Here is an 18,736-nt window from a genome sequence, read left to right as displayed (position 1 = left end):
GGAGACAGACAGACAGACAGACAGACAGACAGACAGACAGACAGACAGACAGACAGACAGACAGACAGACAGACAGACAGACAGACAGACAGGGAGGGAGACAGACAGACAGACAGGGAGGGAGGGAGACAGACAGACAGACAGACAGGGAGGGAGACAGACAGGGAGGGAGACAGACAGACAGGGAGACAGACAGACAGGGAGACAGACAGACAGGGAGGGAGACAGACAGACATGGAGGGAGACAGACAGGGAGGGAGGGAGACAGAGACAGACAGACAGGGAGAGAGGGACGGAGACAGACAGACAGACAGACAGAGAGGGAGGGAGGGAGACAGACAGACGGGGAGGGAGGGAGGGAGACAGACAGACAGACAGACAGGGAGGGAGGGAGACAGACAGACAGGGAGACAGACAGACAGACAGGGAGACAGACAGACAGGGAGGGAGACAGATAGACAGGGACGGAGACAGACAGGGAGAGAGGGACGGAGACAGACAGACAGACAGAGAGAGAGGGAGGGAGGGAGGGAGGGAGGGAGGGAGGGAGGGAGGGAGGGAGGGAGGGAGGGAGGGAGGGAGACAGGGAGGGAGACAGACAGACAGGGAGGGAGACAGACAGACAGGGAGGGAGACAGACAGACAGACAGGGAGGGAGAGAGAGAGACAGGGAGGGAGAGAGAAAACGGAGACGGAAGGACAGACAGAGACAGATAGTTTGTTTTCTCCCATCATGTAAATGGTGTCTCGGGGCTTGACTAATATTCAGCTAGGATGGATGTTGCCTGAGAGAGAGAGAGATAACCGTCTCTGTCTTTCTCCCATCATGTAAATGGTGTCTCGGGGCTTGACTAATATTCAGCTAGGATGGATGTTGCCTCAGGGCTCTACTGCTGCTGGAGGCCACACCCACTCAGGGCCCTACTGTTACTGTTGGGATAAAGTAGGCTCCGCCTCCTAGGTAAACTAGTCCAAGGTAACAGGACAGGTAAGACCTCACAGACAGGAAGTCAGATCAACACTCACCACAGACCAGGCAGCAGAGCACACACACATTTGGGACACTACTGGAGACACGGTCACAGACCTACTGGCTGATGCTCCCACACTCTGGAGCGAGCATCCTCACAAACAGAGCAGGTAAGACTGCTTTCTCACTACCTAACTACCACGAGTTTAACCGGTCAAGAGAAACGGCAGTTGGTGAACGCAATCATGACAAGCCGTTATTTATTTTCTGCATATCCAGCTGAATGGTACCTTGTAACCGGTCTGTGGTTCAGTGTGTTGGGGTTTACATGTGAAGCTGAGTCTACAGGTGTATTTTGGGGTGAGGTGAGACACCTGTTAGGCCACCTGTTACCTGTGTGTTCTAATAACCTACTGCCTGCATGGTACTGACGGACAGACCCACAAACACACCTGGCCACTAGCTCAACAGTCAACACTGGCTTGTTGTGTCTGAGACAGAAGAAGTGGATCATAGCACATGGAACTGATGACAACATGTTGTTGGTTAGATGAACCAGATGTTTACTAAGAACACCTGATATGGAGGAGATATGGGGTGGGGTGTGGGTGATATGGACGAGAGGGTTTGAGTTGGGAAGGGATAAGAAACCGGCGTTGTTTCTGTGAGGGGCTTTGTGTCTGGTGAGACTGAGTGCTGGCTCTGTTCCAGGTAATGATAGCAAGATATTACAACCAACAAGGTTTTACCAACCGATTTCTCTTCTTGAGAAGGGAGTGGCGATCCGTTCTGCACCACACCTGAGCAGGAACCTGAGAGACGACTTCTTGCGACAGTGTGTGACGGAACGGTTCAGTCTCTTTAGGCGGAGCCCTGAACCGTGTGTGTGTGTGTGTGTGTGTGTGTGTGTGTGTGTGTGTGTGTGTGTGTGTGTGTGTATCCTAACCTGAACACAGGGCCTTAGGTGACAGCTCTTTCTGAAAGGAAAACATCTGATTTGTTATAAACCCGTTAAACTGAGACGGTTCTCATTTGAATACCAGTTCCAATTTAGATGTGTATCAACACCCTTTAACTGGTGCTGCTGCATCTTAGTTGTCGTTCGCCGTTGCTGTGTCAGTTTACTACGCACGCGCACACACACACACACACACACACACACACACACACACACACACGCACAGTTTTTCCCTGTAAGTAAGCCCCTGACTCCTGAGTAACAGTCTCTCCAGGAAGACCATGCTGTCAGAAGGCCAGTCATACTCTCTCTACAAGGTTGATGTGGTGTGATGAGCTCATCAGATAAGGGGATGTGTCTGAGCCTAGCTGACTAGCCCGCTGTAGTAGTGCCATGCCCGTGCCTAGAGCCACGTATCACTGCATCCCGCTGCAGCACAGGTGTAGTCATGGGAAACAGGTGCCTTTCGGTTCCCACACCTTCAGGCAGGCAGTTTAGTGAGAGAGAGAGAGACAGAGAGAGAGACAGAGAGAGAGGAGCATGTCGTTACATGCCCTCCAGGTCTGCTAGGCAGGGTGAGGTCTACCTACTGATCTCCTGCTCTGCCTACCTGCCTGGATGATGCCTAGTCTAACCACTCTCCTGCCTACCTGCCTGGATGATGCCTAGTCTAACCACTATCCTGCCTACCTGACTGGATGATGCCTAGTCTAGACACTCTCCTGCCTACCTGACTGGATGATGCCTAGTCTAGCCACTCTCCTGCCTACCTGCCTGGATGATGCCTAGTCTAGCCACTCTCCTGCCTACCTGCCTGGATGATGCCTAGTCTAGCCACTCTCCTGCCTACCTGCCTGGATGATGCCTAGTCTAGCCACTCTCCTGCCTACCTGCCTGGATGATGCCTAGTCTAGCCACTCTCCTGCCTACCTGCCTGGATGATGCCTAGTCTAGACACTCTCCTGCCTACCTGCCTGGATGATGCCTAGTCTAGCCACTCTCCTGCCTACCTGCCTGGATGATGCCTAGTCTAGCCATTCTCCTGCCTACCTGCCTGGATGATGCCTAGTCTAGCAACTCTCCTGCCTACCTGCCTGGATGATGCCTAGTCTAGACACTCTCCTGCCTACCTGCCTGGATGATGCCTAGTCTAGCCACTCTCCTGCCTACCTAGACAGATAGACAGGATAGATATACAGGAGAGAGAGAGAGACACACACAACCATCCATTACCTACTATAGGACATGAGCCTAGGCATGATGGGGTCTACCTATGTAGAGACATAACCAGCCACCCATGACAATGATGGTCTATGCAAACATAACATGCAGGTAGTTTGCATACTGTGAAAGCTGGATAGTTGTTCCTTGTTCCAAGCATAACATACAGAGCAACTGTTAGTGGAATAGGTTAGCCTGAGGGGCTCTACTCACACAGAGGCAGACCCACACTACTATCTGTCCATCTGGCACAAGTTTGACTCAGTTCATTCTCATTTCCATACTAGGACGCTTGGCTTGATCCATGTGCGTATGTATATGTGTGGACTGGACTATATGCCCTGAGGGTGCAGTGGTTCATGTCCTTCTTTCTTTGGCCTGAGCAGATAAAGACACAGAGAGCAGAGGTCAGTGTAAACTAGTCTAACTAGTCTCCTCCTCTAGCTGAACCAGTTGAACTGGACTAGTAGCCATGTTAATCCTACTCAGTAAACGCTGGGAGAGAATGTGCTGTTAACACAAACCTTTCCAACAAAAGAATCATTAACAAAAAGGTCCTAAAACACTCATCTAGCCTGACATTTCCTTAAAGATCATTAATGATGTAAAGAAACTAAGCGTTAAAACACATTTCATTGTACACATAATGTGAAGAATGCATTATAAAAATGTATGTCAATGTGCAGCACAACTAATCCGTCAATCTGTTCCTCTTGTCTTTGCAGTGAAACTACACACACACCAGATCCAAAATGCTCAGCGTTCAGGAGCGCAAGCCCAAGAGGCCTCACTACATCCCACGGCCCCCAGGCAAGCCCTACAAGTACCAGTGTTTCCAGTGTCCGTTCACCTGCAACGAGAAGTCTCACCTGTTCAACCACATGAAATACAACCTCTGTATGAACTCCATATCACTGGTGTCTCAGAAAGGAGGCAACACGGGGAGGCAGACCAAGACCCCTGGCCCTGCCAACGACAAACTGGCATCTTTAACCCTGAAAGACAGATCAGGGCCACTTCCTGTGGAGCGGCTCATGACCCCTGGCCCTGCCAACGACAAACTGGCATCTTTAACCCTGAAAGACAGATCAGGGCCACTTCCTGTGGAGCGGCTCATGACCCCTGAGGGTCACAGAGGAGGAGTGGAGAACAGGAGAGAAGAGAAGGAGGAGGAGGAGGAGGAGAGAGAGAAGAAGGAGAGAGAGGAGGAGAAGGAGAAGAGAGAGAAGAAGGAGAGAGAGGAGGAGGAGGAGAGAGAGGAGGCGTGTGGGAGTCCAGTCAGGAAAGACATTCAGAGTGTGATCAAATCAGACACAAAGGAACTCAAAGAGGCCAAGGCTTTGCCACGCCCGTCAGCCTTCTCCCAAGTCACACCCAATAGGGAGAACCCAGAGGGCGCGCTAAAGTCGTCCCACAACCAATCAGGGGAGCCGTCTCTGACTCCACCCATGCCATCATTCCATAACCCCACCTTCGCCTGGGGCCCAATGGCAGCAGCCTCCATGCCGCTGAAGCCCCTCCCACCTCACATAATACCCGAGTACCCTCCCTACCTGTTTCCTGATCGCCACCCGGCCCTCCACCCCCTCTACCAGCCCTACTTCATCCCAGGGACGCATCACCTTTCTGGGCCAAACTCCCAGACCTACCGGCCTAGCTTCCTGGAGACCCCACAAAGACCTGTGATACCCATTAACCCGGACCACTCCCACCCATCTCTCATCCCTCCATACCCCTACAGATACGGTCTCCCCCTGCCCTATGGCCTGTACCGCCCCCCGGACCACCACCCACACCCCATCCCTCTCCCAGGCTCCAGGTACCTTCCTCTGGATGTGTACGGCCCAGGACCAGGTCCCGGCCTGGGACCTAGGGACTATGACTTTTACCTCCACCCCAGGCTCCATGGTGAACCCCACAGCAGACCCACGGAGGAAGGGACCAGCCAGGTGGAGCAGAGCAGAGAAAAGCCCACCGGACTGAGCCCCATGGAGGGGTGTTCTGCCTTGGGCTCACCTGACAGACCCAGCCCTCCACACCCCTTCACCCAGAGAGACACTACTGATGGTTCCAGATGTACCGTCCTGGGGGGACCACAGCCTGTCAACCAATCAGGAGGACCAGAGCCAGCCTCGCAGCCAATCAGAGTAGACGCGAGCAAAGAGGACGCACCACAGAGCTTGACGACGCACATGGAAAGAGGGTAAGTGATGATACAGCTACATGCACTCTCCTCACACAACTCTTTACCAGTCAAAACAGCTGAAGCACTAACTAGTCTATACAGACGTACCAGTGGTCTAATCTAACTAGTCTATACAGACGTACCAGTGGTCTAATCTAACTAGTCTATACAGACGTATCAGTGGATGTCTAATCTAACTAGTCTATACAGACGTATCAGTGGTCTAATCTAACTAGTCTATACAGACGTATCAGTGGATGTCTAATCTAACTAGTCTATACAGACGTATCAGTGGTCTAATCTAACTAGTCTATACAGACGTATCAGTGGTCTAATCTAACTAGTCTATACAGACGTATCAGTGGTCTAATCTAACTAGTCTATACAGACGTATCAGTGGTCTAATCTAACTAGTCTATACAGACGTATCAGTGGTCTAATCTAACTAGTCTATACAGACGTATCAGATTATGTCTAATCTAACTAGTCTATACAGACGTATCAGTGGTCTAATCTAACTAGTCTATACAGACGTATCAGATTATGTCTAATCTAACTAGTCTATACAGACGTATCAGTGGTCTAATCTAACTAGTCTATACAGACGTATCAGATTATGTCTAATCTAACTAGTCTATACAGACGTATCAGTGGTCTAATCTAACTAGTCTATACAGACGTACCAGTGGTCTAATCTAACTAGTCTATACAGACGTATCAGTGGTCTAATCTAACTAGTCTATACAGACGTATCAGTGGTCTAATCTAACTAGTCTATACAGACGTATCAGTGGTCTAATCTAACTAGTCTATACAGACGTATCAGTGGTCTAATCTAACTAGTCTATACAGACGTATCAGTGGTCTAATCTAACTAGTCTATACAGACGTATCAGTGGTCTAATCTAACTAGTCTATACAGACGTATCAGTGGTCTAATCTAACTAGTCTATACAGACGTATCAGATGATGTCTAATCTAACTAGTCTATACAGACGTATCAGATTATGTCTAATCTAACTAGTCTATACAGACGTATCAGATTATGTCTAATCTAACTAGTCTATACAGACGTATCAGTGGTCTAATCTAACTAGTCTATACAGACGTATCAGTGGTCTAATCTAACTAGTCTATACAGACGTATCAGTGGTCTAATCTAACTAGTCTATACAGACGTATCAGTGGTCTAATCTAACTAGTCTATACAGACGTATCAGTGATGTCTAATCTAACTAGTCTATACAGATGTACCAGTGGTCTAATCTAACTAGTCTATACAGACGTATCAGATTATGTCTAATCTAACTAGTCTATACAGACGTATCAGATTATGTCTAATCTAACTAGTCTATACAGACGTACCAGTGGTCTAATCTAACTAGTCTATACAGACGTATCAGTGGTCTAATCTAACTAGTCTATACAGACGTATCAGTGGTCTAATCTAACTAGTCTATACAGACGTATCAGTGGTCTAATCTAACTAGTCTATACAGACGTATCAGTGGTCTAATCTAACTAGTCTATACAGACGTATCAGTGGTCTAATCTAACTAGTCTATACAGACGTACCAGTGGTCTAATCTAACTAGTCTATACAGACGTACCAGTGGATGTCTAATCTAACTAGTCTATACAGACGTATCAGTGGTCTAATCTAACTAGTCTATACAGACGTATCAGTGGTCTAATCTAACTAGTCTATACAGACGTATCAGTGGTCTAATCTAACTAGTCTATACAGACGTACCAGTGGATGTCTAATCTAACTAGTCTATACAGACGTATCAGTGGTCTAATCTAACTAGTCTATACAGACGTATCAGTGGTCTAATCTAACTAGTCTATACAGACGTATCAGTGGTCTAATCTAACTAGTCTATACAGACGTATCAGTGGTCTAATCTAACTAGTCTATACAGACGTACCAGTGGATGTCTAATCTAACTAGTCTATACAGACGTATCAGTGGTCTAATCTAACTAGTCTATACAGACGTATCAGTGGTCTAATCTAACTAGTCTATACAGACGTATCAGTGGTCTAATCTAACTAGTCTATACAGACGTATCAGTGGTCTAATCTAACTAGTCTATACAGACGTACCAGTGGTCTAATCTAACTAGTCTATACAGACGTACCAGTGGATGTCTAATCTAACTAGTCTATACAGACGTATCAGTGGTCTAATCTAACTAGTCTATACAGACGTACCAGTGGTCTAATCTAACTAGTCTATACAGACGTATCAGTGGTCTAATCTAACTAGTCTATACAGACGTACCAGTGGTCTAATCTAACTAGTCTATACAGACGTATCAGTGGTCTAATCTAACTAGTCTATACAGACGTACCAGTGGTCTAATCTAACTAGTCTATACAGACGTACCAGTGGATGTCTAATCTAACTAGTCTATACAGACGTATCAGTGGTCTAATCTAACTAGTCTATACAGACGTATCAGTGGTCTAATCTAACTAGTCTATACAGACGTATCAGTGGTCTAATCTAACTAGTCTATACAGACGTACCAGTGGTCTAATCTAACTAGTCTATACAGACGTACCAGTGGTCTAATCTAACTAGTCTATACAGACGTACCAGTGGATGTCTAATCTAACTAGTCTATACAGACGTATCAGTGGTCTAATCTAACTAGTCTATACAGACGTACCAGTGGTCTAATCTAACTAGTCTATACAGACGTACCAGTGGTCTAATCTAACTAGTCTATACAGACGTACCAGTGGTCTAATCTAACTAGTCTATACAGACGTACCAGTGGTCTAATCTAACTAGTCTATACAGACGTATCAGTGGTCTAATCTAACTAGTCTATACAGACGTATCAGTGGTCTAATCTAACTAGTCTATACAGACGTATCAGTGGTCTAATCTAACTAGTCTATACAGACGTACCAGTGGTCTAATCTAACTAGTCTATACAGACGTACCAGTGGTCTAATCTAACTAGTCTATACAGACGTATCAGTGGTCTAATCTAACTAGTCTATACAGACGTATCAGTGGTCTAATCTAACTAGTCTATACAGACGTATCAGTGGTCTAATCTAACTAGTCTATACAGACGTATCAGTGGATGTCTAATCTAACTAGTCTATACAGACGTATCAGTGGATGTCTAATCTAACTAGTCTATACAGACGTACCAGTGGTCTAATCTAACTAGTCTATACAGATGTACCAGTGTGGATGTCTAATCTAACTAGTCTATACAGGCGTATCAGTGTGGATGTCTAATCTAACTAGTCTATACAGACGTATCAGTGGTCTAATCTAACTAGTCTATACAGACGTATCAGTGGTCTAATCTAACTAGTCTATACAGACGTACCAGTGGTCTAATCTAACTAGTCTATACAGACGTATCAGTGGTCTAATCTAACTAGTCTATACAGACGTACCAGTGGTCTAATCTAACTAGTCTATACAGACGTACCAGTGGATGTCTAATCTAACTAGTCTATACAGACGTACCAGTGGATGTCTAATCTAACTAGTCTATACAGACGTATCAGTGGTCTAATCTAACTAGTCTATACAGACGTATCAGTGGTCTAATCTAACTAGTCTATACAGACGTATCAGTGGTCTAATCTAACTAGTCTATACAGACGTACCAGTGGATGTCTAATCTAACTAGTCTATACAGACGTATCAGTGGTCTAATCTAACTAGTCTATACAGACGTATCAGTGGTCTAATCTAACTAGTCTATACAGACGTATCAGTGGTCTAATCTAACTAGTCTATACAGACGTATCAGTGGTCTAATCTAACTAGTCTATACAGACGTACCAGTGGTCTAATCTAACTAGTCTATACAGACGTACCAGTGGATGTCTAATCTAACTAGTCTATACAGACGTATCAGTGGTCTAATCTAACTAGTCTATACAGACGTACCAGTGGTCTAATCTAACTAGTCTATACAGACGTATCAGTGGTCTAATCTAACTAGTCTATACAGACGTACCAGTGGTCTAATCTAACTAGTCTATACAGACGTATCAGTGGTCTAATCTAACTAGTCTATACAGACGTATCAGTGGTCTAATCTAACTAGTCTATACAGACGTATCAGTGGTCTAATCTAACTAGTCTATACAGACGTATCAGTGGTCTAATCTAACTAGTCTATACAGACGTATCAGTGGTCTAATCTAACTAGTCTATACAGACGTACCAGTGGTCTAATCTAACTAGTCTATACAGACGTACCAGTGGTCTAATCTAACTAGTCTATACAGACGTATCAGTGGTCTAATCTAACTAGTCTATACAGACGTATCAGTGGTCTAATCTAACTAGTCTATACAGACGTATCAGTGGTCTAATCTAACTAGTCTATACAGACGTACCAGTGGTCTAATCTAACTAGTCTATACAGACGTACCAGTGGATGTCTAATCTAACTAGTCTATACAGACGTATCAGTGGTCTAATCTAACTAGTCTATACAGACGTACCAGTGGTCTAATCTAACTAGTCTATACAGACGTATCAGTGGTCTAATCTAACTAGTCTATACAGACGTACCAGTGGTCTAATCTAACTAGTCTATACAGACGTATCAGTGGTCTAATCTAACTAGTCTATACAGACGTATCAGTGGTCTAATCTAACTAGTCTATACAGACGTATCAGTGGTCTAATCTAACTAGTCTATACAGACGTATCAGTGGTCTAATCTAACTAGTCTATACAGACGTATCAGTGGTCTAATCTAACTAGTCTATACAGACGTACCAGTGGTCTAATCTAACTAGTCTATACAGACGTACCAGTGGTCTAATCTAACTAGTCTATACAGACGTATCAGTGGTCTAATCTAACTAGTCTATACAGACGTATCAGTGGTCTAATCTAACTAGTCTATACAGACGTATCAGTGGTCTAATCTAACTAGTCTATACAGACGTATCAGTGGATGTCTAATCTAACTAGTCTATACAGACGTATCAGTGGATGTCTAATCTAACTAGTCTATACAGACGTACCAGTGGTCTAATCTAACTAGTCTATACAGATGTACCAGTGTGGATGTCTAATCTAACTAGTCTATACAGGCGTATCAGTGTGGATGTCTAATCTAACTAGTCTATACAGACGTACCAGTGGTCTAATCTAACTAGTCTATACAGACGTATCAGTGGTCTAATCTAACTAGTCTATACAGACGTATCAGTGGTCTAATCTAACTAGTCTATACAGACGTATCAGTGGATGTCTAATCTAACTAGTCTATACAGACGTACCAGTGGTCTAATCTAACTAGTCTATACAGATGTACCAGTGTGGATGTCTAATCTAACTAGTCTATACAGGCGTATCAGTGTGGATGTCTAATCTAACTAGTCTATACAGACGTACCAGTGGTCTAATCTAACTAGTCTATACAGATGTACCAGTGTGGATGTCTAATCTAACTAGTCTATACAGACGTACCAGTGGATGTCTAATCTAACTAGTCTATACAGACGTATCAGTGGTCTAATCTAACTAGTCTATACAGACGTATCAGTGGTCTAATCTAACTAGTCTATACAGACGTATCAGTGGTCTAATCTAACTAGTCTATACAGACGTATCAGTGGTCTAATCTAACTAGTCTATACAGACGTATCAGTGGTCTAATCTAACTAGTCTATACAGACGTACCAGTGGTCTAATCTAACTAGTCTATACAGACGTATCAGTGGTCTAATCTAACTAGTCTATACAGACGTATCAGTGGTCTAATCTAACTAGTCTATACAGACGTACCAGTGGTCTAATCTAACTAGTCTATACAGACGTACCAGTGGATGTCTAATCTAACTAGTCTATACAGACGTACCAGTGGTCTAATCTAACTAGTCTATACAGACGTATCAGTGGTCTAATCTAACTAGTCTATACAGACGTACCAGTGGTCTAATCTAACTAGTCTATACAGACGTATCAGTGGTCTAATCTAACTAGTCTATACAGACGTATCAGTGGTCTAATCTAACTAGTCTATACAGACGTATCAGTGGTCTAATCTAACTAGTCTATACAGACGTACCAGTGGTCTAATCTAACTAGTCTATACAGACGTACCAGTGGTCTAATCTAACTAGTCTATACAGACGTATCAGTGGTCTAATCTAACTAGTCTACACAGACGTATCAGTGGTCTAATCTAACTAGTCTATACAGACGTATCAGTGGATGTCTAATCTAACTAGTCTATACAGACGTATCAGTGGTCTAATCTAACTAGTCTATACAGACGTATCAGTGGATGTCTAATCTAACTAGTCTATACAGACGTATCAGTGGTCTAATCTAACTAGTCTATACAGACGTATCAGTGGATGTCTAATCTAACTAGTCTATACAGACGTATCAGTGGTCTAATCTAACTAGTCTATACAGACGTATCAGTGGTCTAATCTAACTAGTCTATACAGACGTATCAGTGGTCTAATCTAACTAGTCTATACAGACGTATCAGTGGTCTAATCTAACTAGTCTATACAGACGTATCAGTGGATGTCTAATCTAACTAGTCTATACAGACGTATCAGTGGTCTAATCTAACTAGTCTATACAGACGTATCAGTGGTCTAATCTAACTAGTCTATACAGACGTATCAGTGGTCTAATCTAACTAGTCTATACAGACGTATCAGTGGTCTAATCTAACTAGTCTATACAGACGTATCAGTGGATGTCTAATCTAACTAGTCTATACAGACGTACCAGTGGTCTAATCTAACTAGTCTATACAGACGTATCAGTGGATGTTTAATCTAACTAGTCTATACAGACGTATCAGTGGTCTAATCTAACTAGTCTATACAGACGTACCAGTGGTCTAATCTAACTAGTCTATACAGACGTACCAGTGGTCTAATCTAACTAGTCTATACAGACGTATCAGTGGTCTAATCTAACTAGTCTATACAGACGTATCAGTGGTCTAATCTAACTAGTCTATACAGACGTATCAGTGGTCTAATCTAACTAGTCTATACAGACGTATCAGTGGATGTCTAATCTAACTAGTCTATACAGACGTATCAGTGGTCTAATCTAACTAGTCTATACAGACGTACCAGTGGTCTAATCTAACTAGTCTATACAGACGTACCAGTGGTCTAATCTAACTAGTCTATACAGACGTATCAGTGGTCTAATCTAACTAGTCTATACAGACGTATCAGTGGATGTCTAATCTAACTAGTCTATACAGACGTATCAGTGGTCTAATCTAACTAGTCTATACAGACGTATCAGTGGATGTCTAATCTAACTAGTCTATACAGACGTATCAGTGGTCTAATCTAACTAGTCTATACAGACGTATCAGTGGATGTCTAATCTAACTAGTCTATACAGACGTATCAGTGGTCTAATCTAACTAGTCTATACAGACGTATCAGTGGTCTAATCTAACTAGTCTATACAGACGTATCAGTGGTCTAATCTAACTAGTCTATACAGACGTATCAGTGGTCTAATCTAACTAGTCTATACAGACGTATCAGTGGTCTAATCTAACTAGTCTATACAGACGTATCAGTGGTCTAATCTAACTAGTCTATACAGACGTATCAGTGGTCTAATCTAACTAGTCTATACAGACGTATCAGTGGTCTAATCTAACTAGTCTATACAGACGTATCAGTGGTCTAATCTAACTAGTCTATACAGACGTATCAGTGGTCTAATCTAACTAGTCTATACAGACGTATCAGTGGTCTAATCTAACTAGTCTATACAGACGTATCAGTGGTCTAATCTAACTAGTCTATACAGACGTATCAGTGGTCTAATCTAACTAGTCTATACAGACGTATCAGTGGTCTAATCTAACTAGTCTATACAGACGTATCAGTGGTCTAATCTAACTAGTCTATACAGACGTATCAGTGGTCTAATCTAACTAGTCTATACAGACGTACCAGTGGTCTAATCTAACTAGTCTATACAGACGTATCAGTGGTCTAATCTAACTAGTCTATACAGACGTATCAGTGGTCTAATCTAACTAGTCTATACAGACGTACCAGTGGTCTAATCTAACTAGTCTATACAGACGTATCAGTGGTCTAATCTAACTAGTCTATACAGACGTACCAGTGGTCTAATCTAACTAGTCTATACAGACGTATCAGTGGTCTAATCTAACTAGTCTATACAGACGTACCAGTGGTCTAATCTAACTAGTCTATACAGACGTATCAGTGGTCTAATCTAACTAGTCTATACAGACGTACCAGTGGTCTAATCTAACTAGTCTATACAGACGTATCAGTGGTCTAATCTAACTAGTCTATACAGACGTATCAGTGGTCTAATCTAACTAGTCTATACAGACGTACCAGTGGTCTAATCTAACTAGTCTATACAGACGTATCAGTGGTCTAATCTAACTAGTCTATACAGACGTATCAGTGGTCTAATCTAACTAGTCTATACAGACGTACCAGTGGTCTAATCTAACTAGTCTATACAGACGTATCAGTGGTCTAATCTAACTAGTCTATACAGACGTACCAGTGGTCTAATCTAACTAGTCTATACAGACGTATCAGTGGTCTAATCTAACTAGTCTATACAGACGTACCAGTGGTCTAATCTAACTAGTCTATACAGACGTATCAGTGGTCTAATCTAACTAGTCTATACAGACGTACCAGTGGTCTAATCTAACTAGTCTATACGGACGTATCAGTGGTCTAATCTAACTAGTCTATACAGACGTATCAGTGGTCTAATCTAACTAGTCTATACAGACGTATCAGTGGTCTAATCTAACTAGTCTATACAGACGTATCAGATTATGTCTAATCTAACTAGTCTATACAGACGTATCAGTGGTCTAATCTAACTAGTCTATACAGACGTACCAGATTATGTCTAATCTAACTAGTCTATACAGACGTATCAGTGATGTCTAATCTAACTAGTCTATACAGACGTATCAGTGGTCTAATCTAACTAGTCTATACAGACGTATCAGTGGTCTAATCTAACTAGTCTATACAGACGTATCAGTGGTCTAATCTAACTAGTCTATACAGACGTATCAGTGGTCTAATCTAACTAGTCTATACAGACGTATCAGTGGTCTAATCTAACTAGTCTATACAGACGTATCAGTGGTCTAATCTAACTAGTCTATACAGACGTATCAGTGGTCTAATCTAACTAGTCTATACAGACGTATCAGTGGTCTAATCTAACTAGTCTATACAGACGTACCAGTGGTCTAATCTAACTAGTCTATACAGACGTATCAGTGGTCTAATCTAACTAGTCTAGACAGACGTACCAGTGGTCTAATCTAACTAGTCTATACAGACGTATCAGTGGTCTAATCTAACTAGTCTATACAGACGTACCAGTGGTCTAATCTAACTAGTCTATACAGACGTACCAGTGGTCTAATCTAACTAGTCTATACAGACGTATCAGTGGTCTAATCTAACTAGTCTATACAGACGTATCAGTGGTCTAATCTAACTAGTCTATACAGACGTATCAGTGGTCTAATCTAACTAGTCTATACAGACGTATCAGTGGTCTAATCTAACTAGTCTATACAGACGTATCAGTGGTCTAATCTAACTAGTCTATACAGACGTATCAGTGGTCTAATCTAACTAGTCTATACAGACGTATCAGTGGTCTAATCTAACTAGTCTATACAGACGTATCAGATGATGTCTAATCTAACTAGTCTATACAGACGTATCAGTGGTCTAATCTAACTAGTCTATACAGACGTATCAGTGGTCTAATCTAACTAGTCTATACAGACGTATCAGTGGTCTAATCTAACTAGTCTATACAGACGTACCAGTGGTCTAATCTAACTAGTCTATACAGACGTATCAGTGGTCTAATCTAACTAGTCTATACAGACGTATCAGTGGTCTAATCTAACTAGTCTATACAGACGTATCAGATTATGTCTAATCTAACTAGTCTATACAGACGTATCAGTGGTCTAATCTAACTAGTCTATACAGACGTATCAGATTATGTCTAATCTAACTAGTCTATACAGACGTACCAGTGGTCTAATCTAACTAGTCTATACAGACGTATCAGTGGTCTAATCTAACTAGTCTATACAGACGTACCAGTGGTCTAATCTAACTAGTCTATACAGACGTATCAGTGGTCTAATCTAACTAGTCTATACAGACGTACCAGTGGTCTAATCTAACTAGTCTATACAGACGTACCAGTGGTCTAATCTAACTAGTCTATACAGACGTATCAGTGGTCTAATCTAACTAGTCTATACAGACGTATCAGTGGTCTAATCTAACTAGTCTATACAGACGTACCAGTGGTCTAATCTAACTAGTCTATACAGACGTATCAGTGGTCTAATCTAACTAGTCTATACAGACGTACCAGTGGTCTAATCTAACTAGTCTATACAGACGTATCAGTGGTCTAATCTAACTAGTCTATACAGACGTATCAGTGGTCTAATCTAACTAGTCTATACAGACGTATCAGTGGTCTAATCTAACTAGTCTATACAGACGTACCAGTGGTCTAATCTAACTAGTCTATACAGACGTATCAGATGATGTCTAATCTAAATAGTCTATACAGACGTATCAGTGGTCTAATCTAACTAGTCTATACAGACGTACCAGTGGTCTAATCTAACTAGTCTATACAGACGTACCAGTGGTCTAATCTAACTAGTCTATACAGACGTATCAGTGGTCTAATCTAACTAGTCTATACAGACGTATCAGTGGTCTAATCTAACTAGTCTATACAGACGTATCAGTGGTCTAATCTAACTAGTCTATACAGACGTATCAGATGATGTCTAATCTAACTAGTCTATACAGACGTATCAGTGGTCTAATCTAACTAGTCTATACAGACGTATCAGATTATGTCTAATCTAACTAGTCTATACAGACGTACCAGTGGTCTAATCTAACTAGTCTATACAGACGTATCAGTGGTCTAATCTAACTAGTCTATACAGACGTACCAGTGGTCTAATCTAACTAGTCTATACAGACGTATCAGTGGTCTAATCTAACTAGTCTATACAGACGTACCAGTGGTCTAATCTAACTAGTCTATACAGACGTATCAGTGGTCTAATCTAACTAGTCTATACAGACGTATCAGTGGTCTAATCTAACTAGTCTATACAGACGTATCAGTGGTCTAATCTAACTAGTCTATACAGACGTACCAGTGGTCTAATCTAACTAGTCTATACAGACGTATCAGTGGTCTAATCTAACTAGTCTATACAGACGTACCAGTGGTCTAATCTAACTAGTCTATACAGACGTATCAGTGGTCTAATCTAACTAGTCTATACAGACGTATCAGTGGTCTAATCTAACTAGTCTATACAGACGTATCAGTGGTCTAATCTAACTAGTCTATACAGACGTACCAGTGGTCTAATCTAACTAGTCTATACAGACGTATCAGATTATGTCTAATCTAACTAGTCTATACAGACGTATAAGTGGTCTAATCTAACTAGTCTATACAGACGTACCAGTGGTCTAATCTAACTAGTCTATACAGACGTACCAGTGGTCTAATCTAACTAGTCTATACAGACGTATCAGTGGTCTAATCTAACTAGTCTATACAGACGTATCAGTGGTCTAATCTAACTAGTCTATACAGACGTACCAGTGGTCTAATCTAACTAGTCTATACAGACGTACCAGTGGTCTAATCTAACTAGTCTATACAGACGTACCAGTGGTCTAATCTAACTAGTCTATACAGACGTATCAGTGGTCTAATCTAACTAGTCTATACAGACGTATCAGTGGTCTAATCTAACTAGTCTATACAGACGTACCAGTGGTCTAATCTAACTAGTCTATACAGACGTACCAGTGGTCTAATCTAACTAGTCTATACAGACGTACCAGTGGTCTAATCTAACTAGTCTATACAGACGTATCAGTGGTCTAATCTAACTAGTCTATACAGACGTATCAGTGGTCTAATCTAACTAGTCTATACAGACGTACCAGTGGTCTAATCTAACTAGTCTATACAGACGTATCAGTGGTCTAATCTAACTAGTCTATACAGACGTATCAGTGGTCTAATCTAACTAGTCTATACAGACGTATCAGTGGTCTAATCTAACTAGTCTATACAGACGTACCAGTGGTCTAATCTAACTAGTCTATACAGACGTACCAGTGGTCTAATCTAACTAGTCTATACAGACGTATCAGTGGTCTAATCTAACTAGTCTATACAGACGTATCAGTGGTCTAATCTAACTAGTCTATACAGACGTATCAGTGGTCTAATCTAACTAGTCTATACAGACGTATCAGTGGTCTAATCTAACTAGTCTATACAGACGTACCAGTGGTCTAATCTAACTAGTCTATACAGACGTACCAGTGGTCTAATCTAACTAGTCTATACAGACGTATCAGTGGTCTAATCTAACTAGTCTATACAGACGTACCAGTGGTCTAATCTAACTAGTCTATACAGACGTACCAGTGGTCTAATCTAACTAGTCTATACAGACGTATCAGTGGTCTAATCTAACTAGTCTATACAGACGTATCAGTGGTCTAATCTAACTAGTCTATACAGACGTACCAGTGGTCTAATCTAACTAGTCTATACAGACGTATCAGTGGTCTAATCTAACTAGTCTATACAGACGTATCAGATGATGTCTAATCTTATGCATATTATTTGTCTTTCTTCCTCATTCAGGTCGGCAGCCAACCGCGCAGAGCACTCCACCTCTGACGAAAGCAACGACTCCTCATCTGAACGAGATGGTGACGATGACGATGATACTGAGGAAGATTTGATGCCCCTGAACCTCTCCAAAAAGGACCAGGAGTCAGACCTCTTCACCAGCAGGGGGAGCTGTCCTGAAACAGGGCACCCGGAGGAGGACCTGCCACTGAACCTCAGCCTTCGGGCCACACCAGGCAGTCCAGATCACTGCTCCAAAATGGCCGCCTCAGGGAGGGAGTTTGTTAGTGTCCAACCAGGCGACCCAGACCATTGCTCCAAAATGGCCACCTTAATCGCAGTGGATCTCAGTCAACAGGGCTCCAGCCCAGCTCCCACCCAAACAGACAAGGAGCCCAGTGACCAACAGAGACAGACTGCAGCCCTGGCTCTCTGCCAGCTGGCTAGCTCCTCCTCTTCCTCCAGCTGCAGCCTCAGCTCTATGGCAGCAGACATCCCGTCAGTACGCCCAACACCAACAGACTGCCCCTGTCCCCCAACAACCACAGCCCTCACCAGAGAGGTGAAACACACAACTTCAGGCCTCACCAGAGAGGTGAAACACACAACTTCAGGCCTCACCAGAGAGGTGAAACACACAACTTCAGGCCT

The 18,736-nt window shown here is 42.7% G+C and overlaps 2 protein-coding genes across 4 annotated transcripts in view; one reads left to right on the top strand and one right to left on the bottom strand.

Moving 5' to 3' along the window:
• tbcd (tubulin folding cofactor D) overlaps positions 1–18,736 on the bottom strand; it is a 131,939-nt gene that overhangs the window by 75,429 nt on the left and 37,774 nt on the right. The gene's annotated exons all lie outside the window — the stretch shown is intronic.
• znf750 (zinc finger protein 750) overlaps positions 997–18,736 on the top strand; it is an 18,769-nt gene continuing 1,029 nt past the window's right edge. Inside the window, exons 1-3 of the mRNA XM_071396050.1 lie at positions 997–1,140; positions 3,875–5,352; positions 18,098–18,713. Coding sequence (XP_071252151.1) covers positions 3,902–5,352; positions 18,098–18,713 — 2,067 coding nt within the window. The 5' untranslated portion in view covers positions 997–1,140; positions 3,875–3,901. The remainder of the gene's footprint in view (positions 1,141–3,874; positions 5,353–18,097; positions 18,714–18,736) is intronic.

This window comes from Salvelinus alpinus, chromosome 1 (assembly GCF_045679555.1).
Source record: "Salvelinus alpinus chromosome 1, SLU_Salpinus.1, whole genome shotgun sequence".
In the NCBI taxonomy this organism is placed as follows: domain Eukaryota; kingdom Metazoa; phylum Chordata; class Actinopteri; order Salmoniformes; family Salmonidae; genus Salvelinus; species Salvelinus alpinus.
This window is presented reverse-complemented; position numbering and strand designations above follow the sequence as displayed.